The sequence below is a fragment of the Bombus vosnesenskii genome, unplaced genomic scaffold (genome assembly GCF_011952255.1).
Source record: "Bombus vosnesenskii isolate JDL3184/JDL3185 unplaced genomic scaffold, Bvos_JDL3184-5_v1.1 scf7180000013334, whole genome shotgun sequence".
NCBI classification, from domain to species: Eukaryota; Metazoa; Arthropoda; class Insecta; order Hymenoptera; family Apidae; genus Bombus; species Bombus vosnesenskii.
In genome coordinates this window covers 568,642-582,736 of record NW_022882972.1, presented here as the reverse complement: position 1 = coordinate 582,736, position 14,095 = coordinate 568,642, and the positions used below count along the sequence as shown (strand labels likewise).

The following is a 14,095-nucleotide window of genomic DNA, read 5'->3' as shown; positions in this document are numbered from 1 at the left end:
ACAAGCCTAAATGTAAAATTGTATGGAGCAGCGTGATTGGTGTAACGAGATTTCCGGTCGACTCCGTGTCCCACCGATTAGTCGGTGCTAAATTGCTGGATATCCTCCTCCCGCATTTCTCGCTAATCTCCTTAAAAACTGGCATAACGTGTCAGTTTCAACACGATATCTTACGCGCCATAACGATGCGATGCCTGTCTTTGGCACAAGATGGATTACTTGGAGATAGGTCGATAATCTGCGAATATCTCCCGATCGTGATTTAATTCGAAAGACGAGGGACTCTATTTTCTATGGAATTTTTTACCGAACTTATGAATCAGATTGATCATCGATTCTGATATTTAAACGTCCTATAGATGTATATCATCACACCGTTGTATTATTTTATTAGAACTTTTATCTTAGAATTTCTGTTGACGCCTGAACGAAACAAACATTTATATTTTCTTTTCTTTTCGTTAGATATTTTTTCACATTATTATTCTTTAAAATTTATTCAGAAATTTCTCATTATTTATTCTCCCTCTGTGTGATAAATAAATTAAATCTATAGTAGTAATTCGTTTGTTCTTTGAGAATGAAGAATAAAATTAAGAAATTTACAAGTAGAATGGCTTTTGACACATTCGTGTAATGAGAGACAAATAAAACGACATTATTTACGATAATTGAATTACAAATTACGTACGTAATATTCCACATACACGACAAATGTTTATTAATATTAAATACAGAAATGAACGATCAATATTTGTGTGTTAATGTTTATTTCAAAATTATCTTAATTAATTGCATAATTCGAATCATCTCAAATTAGGAATGATTGATTATCGTGTTTCCCTTGAAACACGATAATTAATTAAAAAGCAGCCCGAATATAGTGCCGAGAATCTCGTATTAGCTTATATTTTTGAATAATTAATAATTTGTACTTTATTCCTTGATATTTCTCAGAGTCATGTAGGAATTATACAACTGTAATCATTACAGATATTAATTTCCTAATCTTTAATAACCAGATTTTCGATCGAACCATCCATCACATCTCCTAGTCCAGTTTTTTCTTATCCAAGAATTAATTATTTTATCAAATTGTTTCACGTTTAATCTCTAAAATTTACAACACTGTGATTTCGATACCAATAAATTAGATATCATCGAGATAACTTTATATCATACGAACAAAATGTTTAACGTTGTTTCCGTAGTTCTTAATTGCTTTATTATCGAGCTTTTTACATTTCGAGAAAAACTAATTTTTTTTTATCAGTCGTCAATGTAGAAATTCATGTTTGTATGAGGAACGTTTCATCTGAAGAAATGGAGCATTTATGATGTTGATCATCATACAAAATACATGAAACGTTATAAAAAAAAAAAAAAATGTAAAATATCCAAAATAAAACGCTCGCTATAATAAATATCTAGCTGAAAGAACAAATATCTATTCAAGTTGCATTTCCTTAGTTGGACTTGTAGAAAGGCGCACAGCTCTAATGGAAATATGAAGTTGTATAAATATCCTCGGTCTATTAATTATGATATCGCTATAATATTATATTATATAACATAGGAGTACTATTATTAAACTTCGTATTTCTGTACAATTGATATATTTATGAACAGAAATAAAGAAATAGAATCGAAATAGGAAACTTGTCTCATCTACTGAATATTGTAACGTGCATTTTACTCTGCATATTTTATGTATTTTTTTTCGTATCACGCGTATTTTGTAAATTTGTACACCTTGGGATTTTTCATAAATTGTAATTTATCGGAAGCTATAATGATAATTCTGCGCGATATGAAGCGTGAAACGGTGAGAAGGAACGTCGTGCTGTAAATTCGATTTTTCATCCAATTAGACTTTGCTCCTGTTAGGAAATAAATTACAAATGATGAAATTGAGCGTAATCCAGTTAACAATGGCTGTTTAAAGCAACGAGACGAGCAAGCTTATTTCAACTTGAGACTTGTTTCAACAGAATGATAATGGCGATGCAGCTTTCGATGACTTTAAACGAAAAAAGCAGGTATCAAAGGCTTAAGCGATTCATTTATTCACTAACTCGTGTTAATTGCCGGCTGTCAAATGAAAAGAAAGATCGATCCAAGTTTAATGAAATTCTTAATTCCGGTCGAATATGACGATAACGTGGCTTCATCGATCCAGTTTCATTCGCTTACTTTGATTAAACTCTTTTTAATTACCGGTTGGAACGTACATTATCTTGTAAACGATCTTTATCGTGCAATTAGGAGGAACTAAATCCGTAGAAAAACATGTTCCACGTATTAGTTCTCGAATGTTTCATTTTATGGATATGATAATTTGGTGATGTGGGACAGTGAAACTATTGCTGAATGTTTAGTTATGTTTATTTACATTAAAGCTATTAAACTTTAATAAGTATGTTATAATTAATCAGAATTAAAATATGTATATATATATATATATATACATATATGTGTGTGATTACAATTTTATTTCAATGAAAGTAAACGTTATTGTTATCAAAAATATGTATGTAATATCATAAGATTATAATACGTCGTACATAATAATAGTGATATTTCAAGTGGCAAATATCACTTTATTTTTATGAAAAACTAGCTAATGAGATGCTATCAGCAAAACTATAAGAAAGACATAAAATTCAATTAAAAATAAGAGTATCTCAAACAAATATGTTAAAATTCTTTGTTTAAGTAACCAGTATCTTTCCTTATCAGGATAATACCGATTAACTATTAATCAAATAATAATATCTTATCGGCATCTTCTACATCAGCATGTTATACTGGTACAAACACAAGAACGTGTATGATGTACTTCTATGTAAGTACATCACAAAAAAAGAAAAAAAAAAAAAGAAAAAAGAACACCTTCGAGCAATTTTGAAGTTACAATCCTTTTATTTACAGATTTTAAAGACAAATTGTTTTAAGAGTTTAGTCGAGCAGTATGTTTATTGAAGTAATAACATCCTAATTCTCTGATTCGACAGCATAAATCGTTGTTGAGCAATTTACGTTCTCTGGATTATTCACGTGTCGTTTGTGTCATCAAAAGATTTTTAAGATTTCCTCGATACTTCCTCCTTCTTTCCCTCTTCTTTTTTTTGCTTTATTAAATATTCTTGTAATTAGCATGTAATTTCAATGATTCGAACGTATATCACTTCGACAGCTGCGATTAATTTTAAACAGACTCACGTAGGTTATTCGTGTTTCATGGGAAGATTCACCGTTTTCTTGATCGTCATCTGACAAATGGATGTTATTTTTTTTTATATAAATTCAGATCGTCAAACAATTTGACGATTAGAAAATTTTCTGTGGAATTCTTCAAGTATTTCAATATTGATATTTCCTTTGTTTATTTCGATATTTTAATTATATTACAGTTTTATCTCTATTTATTTATATCTCGAACTACAGGCTTCTCTTTAGCTTTATTTCCTTTAATGTAGTCACATATGTAGAGGTCTATCTCTTTCTTTTGGTTCAATCAGTAAATCAACATATGTACGAAAATATCATTGGAATTCCCAAAGAACGAACTACCGTAGTTAAATTTGAATAATCTTGGTAAAAATATTGCGAACTCTTGATCGCTCAGGTGCCAATGTTAATCGATAAAAATAGTGAGAAATAAACATTTGTGCTGAGAAAACAAACAAGAAAATTCCATACACAAGAGGTGAAACATTTCCATTGTTCCTATTAAAAGTAGGTCAACGAATGGTAATAAAATGAATGGTAACAATTAATACTCAATCTATTTATTGTCAATATGTGAACAATGGTAACTTAATTCGTGCCACGTTCGTAGTTAACAGCTCTCAATGACGTTGAAATGTCATTGGAAATCGTTAATCGACGAAGCGCAACGCTAGTTACATTATGTATCGGGTAAAGCACCGATCAACTATATTAATACTTGTTCCATTCATTCTTCATACGATTATTTAATGATATATCTGTATTATCTGCTTCCTCTTACAACACCATCGATTTATTCTTATGTCAGTTTAACGGTGCCTTGAACAATATCCGTCTCGAATTCTTCCGCGATGCCAGTATCGTCATTCGTATCGACGTCGATGAACGATCGGATCGTTAATCAAATTCAGCTCCTGGTTTTCGTAGAAGCGACCATGAGAAAAGTCGATATGACGTGCAGCAACTCTGAGAAAGCTGTATAATTTGATTGGTCGTAAATATACGAGTATCTCGCATATCTTTATTCGATTCTACGTATTTATGACGTGTGTAATTAATTTTAATTTGATTGTAAACGATTATCTTTTAATAATTAATATCTTTGAACATTTCAGCTGGTTTGTGATATTTCTTGAAACGTTATCGTTTCGGGAACGTTCCTTCTATCAGAACGATATTAATCTATTTAGCGACGAATTTATTAAAATCAGGGGGACAGAGTCGTTCATTATTTTTCCTCGACAAAGTAAATATAAATAAGATATTAGTTGTGTTATTGTATTTCTTGAAATTACACGTCGTACGAAGAATAGAATATTTATTCAAATTTTTATTTCTTCAGATTATATCTCATATGAAGGAACATACGCTAATTTTTATATTTATGTATTTTTCATTTTTATATTACATTTATATCCTTTGAAATTACGCTCAATATAAAAATAGAATATTTATTTGCATTATTACGTCTTTCGAAATCATTTTTCATCAGCGTTTTATGAAGAACAGAATATTTGTTCGGATTTTTGTCTCTCTTCGAATCATCCTTAAATTAATGCAAAATTTAGAGGAACGCATCATATATACTAGAAAAATGACACTGTCGACCATAAGTATTAAGACAGTTACTGAAATTTGATATAAGTAACATTTTTCCCATTGCTTTTATTTTTTTACTTATTTTATTATAAATCTATTATTCCCATCGTATTATATATGGCTTCTAACATAAAGCAAATAAAGTAAAATTTGTTAGAATTCTTCGCTAAACACAACAGACAGATATTTGTGATCAACAGTATATATCAGAAGCTAAGAACGAGCTTGCTTTGTCAGCAAATCAGTGAATAGGGACGTTCTTGGTCAGACACGTATAGCTATCTTTTGTGACTTCAGTGATGCGACAATATCTCCTATCTGACGTTCAAGGAATATCTATCTACGTAGGAAAAATTTGATTTTTCGTATCGTTAATACGACCTAAGCCCTTAGTCTAATCTATAAAATATATCTTTTTTTTTTTCTTTTTTTTTAAAGAAGAATCCCGTGATTCTTCAGTGTAATAAAACTTTTTTCATAATTACATTCTTATCGTTGAATCTCTTCAAGTGTTTCTTATTGCAAAGTACTACTTTGGAATAATTTTGCGAAGAATATTTTGATTTTTAAAACGCATGAATATTTCAACAGAATATTACATATAATATTGGGTAATCTGCAAATATCGTATATCGGAATTATGTTAAATAAAAATAAAAGAATATAATATAAGATAATAATATATGATAATAATGCATAAATCTTGTCTTGTTTTATCGATACCGTGTTAGTCTGATACAATGACGTTTTGTCATGCAGAGTAATTGTTTATCAAATATATATACATAATGAGCAATTATAGTTAAATAGCCACTTCGACTGAGTCAGTTGGAAATATCTGTATTAAATAATTATAATTGAAACTAGTAAAGCTTATTTAACACATTTCAACATTCTCTTCAATTTTTGAATACACAGTAATACGTTTTTTACATATGTAATTTAATTGAATTCAGCGTTAAATTATATTTACATTAATTTTTACATTAATTCTTGTATTAATTTTAATTTATTTTATATTAATTGATGAATTCGTCAACAAATTATGAATTTCAAAATATTGATAATACCGATATCGAGTTAACTTGCCATTTCGAATGTTATGGATGTTATCAGTAATTAAGATTACATGTAGTTTCCACTTCAGCAGAATTCATGCAAAGATTTCGATTGCACAATGAACAACAAGTAGGTAATCTATTATCGAGGAATCTCTTTTTATCTTAAGACCATAATCCTATACTTACAGCGTCTCACTGTCTATTCGTTAATCGAAACTGTGACGTAAAGAAGTAGGAAAAATATTTATCTAACAAGCCGATTATTATCAATTAAATTACACTCCTTTCTTAAAAATTTCCTAAGATTGCGTAGTATTGGCAATGTCAAATATCGGAGAATTGAAAGGTAATGAATAATAAAATGAAAAGTAAACGATATGTGAAAGAAGAAAGGAAAAAGGAAGATCAAGAAAATGAAAAAATTAGGAAATAAAAAGGGTAAGTTCAGAGGAAAGTAAATATCAAACTATCAATATAAAGAGATATAAAAATAAGAAAATTCTAAACAAATTAACGAGAAATTCAAATATCAAACAAGTAATTAACAAGATTGCAAATAAGCATGTATACTATGTAAGAAAGAAATATTAAATATCAAAGCATACAAGAAAATATAAAAAAGGAAAATTTTTAACAAGAAATCTATAAACTAAAATATTAAAAAAATACAGGGGAAACAAAACAAACAACAACTTGAGACAAGGTAAAATTAAGAAAAATCTGTTATTGATAGTGCAAGGTGTTTGTTTGCAGGAATATCTTGCTGTTTTTTTTTGCCGGATAAGCGATAACGGGCAGTCATGTCATAATCGTTTAGGATCAGGGACCATCGAGCAATCGATGTAAACGGAAATTTCCACGGGAGACCGCGAAATGTGGCCATCTGCGAAACTCGGAAATATTTATTGGTACGAGTTCGCGGTACCCTTTTGGTCATTTCTATCGTGCTTATGTTACACAACGCGATTATGCATTTGCAAATGTACAGCATCGTGGAAAAGTTTTAAACAATGCAATGACACTACTTGGAATTAATTTTACTTTGTTTCAACTTCTTGTTTGCCTGATCTTCCTTATATTTTTTAATATTTTTAAATATTTATTAGTTTTTACGTTCCTTTCCCAATTTTTTTTCTTTGTGTCCTTTGATATTAATTTTTCCTTAGATTCGCTTCTCCATTTTCTACTTTGTTAATCTTCTTTATCGTTTCTCTAGTCTTGCAAATATTAAGAGGTTTTGCTCATTTCTTTGAAACTTCTCGTTTGATGTTTGATATTTGCCTTTCTTTAGAGACTTACCTTTTCATTTCCTACTTTTACAATTTTCTTTATTATTCCTCTTCTATTTGCGAAATTGGATACTAACAATATTTGTTAATTCAAGTAACAATATTACAAGCTTTAATAATCCATCTGCTTTATTTGAAGTTATAAAATAAAATTGATTCTCTGATAATGACAAAATATTTTATATAGTACATATTTTGTATATTTTCAATTTCTATATGTTTGCAGAAATAAATCTTTGGATTTTCGTTCTTTTTTTTCAATTTTTTATAGCAAATAAAATTATTATGAATGTTATATACAGTGGAGTACAATAAAATGTCTAAACAATAACAATGACAATAATAAGATAAAATACACTGTAGTTGAAAAAAAAAGAGATATAATCGACACGAACAATTGAATTACGTATGCATATAATATAGACGAGTGTTATTCATACACTAAGAAATGTTCAGTGCATTGAAGTTAGTATTACTATAGTGTATTTATTATAATATGAATTTTAAACTTTCTTTTGTCCTGTATAGTCAACACACTGTATGATTGAAATGTTTTGCATGTTAGCGTATGTCGTCATACTATCAAGAAGCATAATCAAGAATCCTGATCAGCTATAAAGAACTATTTTCTGTGATTCATCAAAGATGGTAGATGATCTTGGTCGATGTCAGTAACGCCGTTTAGCTCTATCTATATAACCTTCTTTCATAATAGATCATTCTTGAAGTCGATCATCACTTGGTTGAGACATTATTCGAGACGTACAATGAGTAACCTTGAACAGCAATAATTTGCATAGTACGATTAGGTCCGAGTCGAAGATATCTGTCGAAAGCTCTTGTCGAAATTTTTCGTTTATTATAATTTCTTAATAAATTGAGAAATATGAATCAATACGTTATTATTACATCGTTTATTGTTATAGTGTTCTATTATTATTATTATGAAATGATAAAAATGTAAAATATTCTGTCAATAATATAATACGTGATTCTTTTTTTTTTTAAATAACTTCGAAATTTCCTGATATCGCGGTTTCTTAAATTTATTGAAACTTTTCAATAATTCCTTTTTCTTACTAATTTTTAATGAAACGATATTCTACTATGAAATAATCTTTTTAATGCTTTCAAAATTTGTCAATAATTTTGATTTCTTAAATTTCTTTAAATTTCAAACTTACTATAATAAATTGTCAATTTTCTGCATTGCTGTCTTTTTCTCTTCTTTTTTTTTTTTTTTTAACCAATCTATTTCTTGACTAATATGTCGATTAGGAATAAAAAGGAAGCAGTGACATAATACTGTTAGACGTCGATTATGGTTCAGTGTTGTGAGAAACATACAGATTTCAATGTGTCGTGTTTTCTTCCAATATACGTATGGAATATTGTTTAGGGCTTAGATAATGGAAAGTTTATGGATCTTTTGCAATCATATTTTTCGTTTATTTTCACCTGATTTTCTACATTCTTTTATTTCTCTTATTGTGTTTTCTATCTGAGATGTATCAGGCAATGGAATAGTTTCTGGAGTATTTGTTTCAGAATATCGAATGTTTTTCGACAGTCTGGAACATCAGTACAAATTGCCTCGAAAATGACTTTGTTGACTTTTCCAAGTAACCATCGCAGTGAATTAAATTAACATATCGATATAATATTTCTTTCGAATAACAACTTTGGCGACAAGAATTTTACTTCTCACTCGCGCAATAATTAATCGTTTCAACAATGAACTTTATTATTCTCTTTTCCATTATTCTGTTTCTGTAACATTCGAATTCAGGCGAAAAAAGAAGACAGATTCTTCAGACAGAAAAATTTTTCTCCGAAGATATAATTTTAAAGCGTAAGAGCGTCCTTGGAAAATTGTATAATACAACTAAAAAATAACAAAGTTACAACAATGTATCTAATTGGAATTTTAAAACTCGATCAACCGAATATTTTTGCATTGTACCAGGAATATTATAAAAATTGTCCTTCGAATAATCAAACAACGTCTGCATCGATCTTTTAATTCGCTCGAACAATTGCAAATGTCAACGTATTATGTCACTCGCAATTCCGATAAAATCAAGTTTATTCCTCGTAAACGTGCAAGATATTATTTTCGCGAGAGAAAAAAAAAAAAAAAAGAAAAAAAGAGAGATATCATCGTAGGACTCACCGCGCGTTCCACGAAGGCAGACTAAACGCAAAATTATGCACGTTTGATGTGCTTATTATCGAAGAATATTGAGGTTGATCGATTTGTAATGTATGAAAGTCACGTTTATCGTTTCGTGCAATCGTTATTCATCGTGATGGGCCGTGAATTACGAAACGACGAAGATTCTCGTAAAAATCCGTGTAAATCCGTGTTCGGATTGTAAACACCGGAAAACAACGTTTCTTGATTCTTATCGACGAGATGTAATCCCCGTTGACAGCAGATTTGTTTCGTTGCGGCCAGTTGCACGGTCAGATAATTTGTTGGTAATCTTAGAGGTGTTATTTCTACAGGGTGTGGCGTGTAACTGGAATCGCTTCGATTACTGTGCAAATAACGATGTTAACGAAAAATATTGCAGAACAGAAAAGTTAAATGATTTCCAGAGGAACATAGTTTATCGCGATTAACTTTTTTATAGGAGGATGCGTAGAGGATATACGAAGATCGGGATTGTTTTTTTAAAACATACTTGTTTTCTTGTGTATGGATTCTTCGAGATATTCTGTGTCAGGTAAAATCAATAATTTGTGCGATTTTTATATGAAACATCTCGCTTTTTTAATTAAAATATCTCACTACTTATTCATGTTTTTTATATATTGTATCTTAATATTTTTTATATTTGAAGAATATTTAAAAAGATTATATTTTAAAAAATAAATTGTTTATTTGATTTGATCTTCGTATGTTCTTTATCCTCCTTGAAAAAAAAAGCTAATCACACCAAATTAAAATTATTATTTACGCAGTAATCGTTCCAGTATGTGCGCCACACTGTACGCGAGAACAGTGGCTTATTGTAGCATTGATATAGTTAATTATGTTAAATTATACGTATTTAATAGCAGCTATGTATGTATGTACTTTTATATGATTACAAAGGCTTGATATTACGAAGGCGAAATTACAGGATCTGATGGAAAGACATTTTTTAATTTTCTACGTTAACATTATTCTCATAAATATTAATCATAGTAATTCGTCATAGAATCCATACTTAATGAATAATTTCTTTGTGTTTTAGGATGCTTTGGACACTAAAGGATGGTCATCCAAGAACAACCAAAATGGGTATGTTCACGATATTATTATTAAATAACAAATTTACTTTCAAATTTAAATAGACAGATAAAATAATAAAAAAAATGTTGGTCTTCTAATTGCAAAACGTATCAGTGATTAAAATACCGATTCTAAAGAACGTTAAATATTAAAAAGAACTGTTGATCGTAGAAAATATTGTACGCTAGAAGGAAATATTAATGACAAATAGACTGCAAAATTTTCATGTAAATTCATACTTTGCGAAGTCAATTCAATTTGATTCAATTAGTCTCGTTGATTCCAGTTACGACCACAAGTCCAACATCTATGTTATGGAGCTCGAGGAGAAGAAGAAAAGCGTGCAGGAGTACGAAGAGGACTACGATCCTTACGTTCACAGAAATGTTACCCATCCAACTACGTAAGTATCTGTTAATTTCCCTTCTTTTTATCCATTTATTTACCCATACACTTTATTCGTTTACGTTCTATCTCATTTTCTTCTTCTGTTCCTTCTATACAGGGTGTCCTGCAGCATGTCGGGGAACCGATGGATTCTACACGCGAAAACAATAAAAATGGTTCATATAAACATATGCCCTATTTAACCTCGCGAATTATAGCGAATTTTATATTGGAGTAATTCCATTGAAAGACGACAGTAGTCAGATTAATTTTACCTTCCTATCCATAAACAAGATTTCCAGAAAATTCCAGCAACAAGAAGAAAAAAAAGGAGAGAATAAGATGATAAAGAAACGTCTCTACTAATCTTGTGCTGGGATGCAAAGAGGTCACTTTGAACACATCTCGTGAAGATATGCAAATGCAGTTCGTTCGAGAGGAAACTCGTTATAACTCGAAAACAAAGTCGAATAGGCAATATGTTTATATGAACTGATTTTATTGTCGATTTTATTGATTTTATCGACACCTTGTATATTTCTTTCTTCTTCCTTTCTAATATTATTATTTTATTTAATTTCAACTTCACAGATTCCCGGAAATGGTACCGACTTTACAACATTTTTCCAAACTCGCGCTTTCTTCGTCTCTTTCGCGCTTGTTTTAACACATACAAAGTTCATAAAACTGGGTTTACTCTTGTACTTCTTCTTTCCAATAAATTCACGCAAATCGAACTTGATCAGGACGGATAGATCGGTTCTAAACGAAGAAAGAGGAAATAGAGGAGAGGAAAAATGTAAGTCGATATCGTTCGGTAGATTAACGCAATCGCCTGCATTTGCATAATGTCGAACGCGGTGCGCATTCGAAACGACGACGTTTCGTTTATTCTGACCGCGTTTCTCTGGATACAAATTACGCGGTAATTTATTGCGGCGATTAGTCACGAAACGGAAGAATAAGATTGCCCTCGGAGAAATAACTTGGAAACGCTGACACGCGTGGAAAAAGGTCGATGACGTTTTGTCTTGGAATCTAAGTTCCTGGAAAGTTATAGTTATATCTAATCTAATCTGATTCTATTCGGCTTTAACGTAATTAAGACGGTACATTTTTAAATACTACTAAAATATGTCAATTATTTCTATGGATAATTTGCAGCACTGCGTCGAGGAATTGAAATTTAATTTTACCCATCTTCTTCGTTTTAGGGATTATCAATTAATAAAGTATACATTTTTCTTGATATCTGCATTCACCCTATTAACGAGACAGTACAAAGTTTTTATTTTCTATCTAAAATACTTTTCTTTCAAAATCTTTTATCCTTTCTTTTTTATTAGAGATTTCTTTCTCTTTTTAAAATTACCTTATTATTTCCCTTGAAAACCATTCATGAAAAAATAAGAATTTCTCCTTTCCTATTAATTTTCGTGAAAATAAACTGAAGAAAATATTGAATATTTTAGGAGTTGGGAGACGTTGCTACATCTGCTGAAAGGCAGCTTGGGTACGGGAATCCTTGCTATGCCAAAGGCTTTCTACCATTCTGGATTCGGTATTGGTATAGTGGCAACAATAATCATAGGTCTATTCTGTACTTATTGTATGCGGATTCTTGTCACTTGTGAGTACGAGCTTTGCAAGAGGAAGAGGGTAGCTTCGTTAAGTTACCCTGCTACAGCGGAAGCTGCGTTGTTGGAAGGTCCTGCTCCGTTCAGGCGGTTTGCTAAGGCTTCCACGTGAGTATTTACACACAGAATTTTCATTTTTAATCAAATATTTACTTTTTACTTCATAAATAGCTTAGAATTTAATTTTCGAGAGATTCTAAACGTTACATTAGAAATCATTCGTCAATACATAGAGATCATGTTATAAAACGTATTAACGTATGATATTAAATATTATATTTAATTCGTTAACTATATTAAGAAAGTTTTAGTAAGTCGAATGATACTAAAGACGCTAAAGTTAAAGCTTGACTTTTCACAGAAAGCGTATCTCTAATTAACGATTGTATAAAATAATTTTCATTTATTTAAAATAGTCATTTGATGATCGAATAAATACACGAATAAGTTTTTAATATGGCAAATTCAGATTTACCTTAATAGTTAAAGCATCTTAGTAATTGATAAAGCTAAATAAGTGGAAATTTGTGATACGATTCTTAGAATTACTAGCGAACTTTTAATAACTGAACAGATCTATGTAATGAAATTCTGTAAATAAAAGATTAAAAATATTTTAGTATAGATATATATGTAGGATTTTCAATTTGCCTTACGTTATATTTTATTTTATTATGCGAATGACTGAATATTTATTCATATTTAAATAATTATCTTTATATAATACGTTATAACAACTACCATTATAATTATTATAATAATACGTTATAATATGTTATGAAAACATGGTATTATTATACTGAAAATTATTTCACTATTAAATATCAAATATCAAAATTGTATTAAGTGTGTCAAGATCACAGTGTAGATAACAAAAATAACTAAAGAGCTGCGTTTGCGTGCGCGTAAGCATGCGATCGAGATTATCGCGTATACAATGAGAACCTTGCGGAAATTTCAAGGCAGATAAATCCTTTGTTTTGCAGTCACACGATAAACGCATTCCTTATGGTATATCAATTGGGAACTTGCTGCGTCTATACTGTATTCATCGCCACGAATTTGCAACTGGTTAGTACAATTATTAATTAATCGTACGCAAAATTCATCGTAGAATTAAAATCATTCATAGAATCATACAGCGATCTTTGTCATAAAAATTCGAATTTTCAAATCGTACTTGAAGAATACTCAAAAGCTCCAACTTTTTGAAAGGGGCCATTGACTATTGTCATCTCCATCGACTGGCAGCTTTTAAAATTTCTGATGAAATCGTTGAATATGTTCCAATTTATAAAATCTTGAACAAGCATCCTTAGTACAGCAACAAATGTTTATATATCTTTTCTAAAAAAATCAACGCTAAAAGAATTCAAACCTCACTTACTGTTAAATAAATTAATTAATATTTTTACGAGCAAAGAAACGGAGAACAAGGGAAGATTTTAATTAAAGTTCACTAAACCCGATTTAAATATCAAATTGGAATATTTAGATTCAGGAAATTTAGATGTAATTAATATCAATGAATTTTAATTATGACTTCGCTAATGTTAGCTATATTTAATCAGAGTGCGTGTGAAATTAACTATACTGAATTCAAAACTCGAA

At 30.0% G+C, this 14,095-nt stretch overlaps 1 protein-coding gene across 1 annotated transcript in view; it reads left to right on the top strand.

Annotated features, from left to right (window-relative positions):
• The window catches only part of LOC117235945 (proton-coupled amino acid transporter-like protein CG1139), a 39,396-nt gene that overhangs the window by 8,153 nt on the left and 17,148 nt on the right, over window positions 1-14,095 (top strand). The window contains exons 2-5 of the mRNA XM_033498453.1: window positions 10,423-10,469; window positions 10,747-10,863; window positions 12,320-12,592; window positions 13,471-13,555. Of these exons, the coding sequence (XP_033354344.1) occupies window positions 10,423-10,469; window positions 10,747-10,863; window positions 12,320-12,592; window positions 13,471-13,555 (522 nt within the window). The remainder of the gene's footprint in view (window positions 1-10,422; window positions 10,470-10,746; window positions 10,864-12,319; window positions 12,593-13,470; window positions 13,556-14,095) is intronic.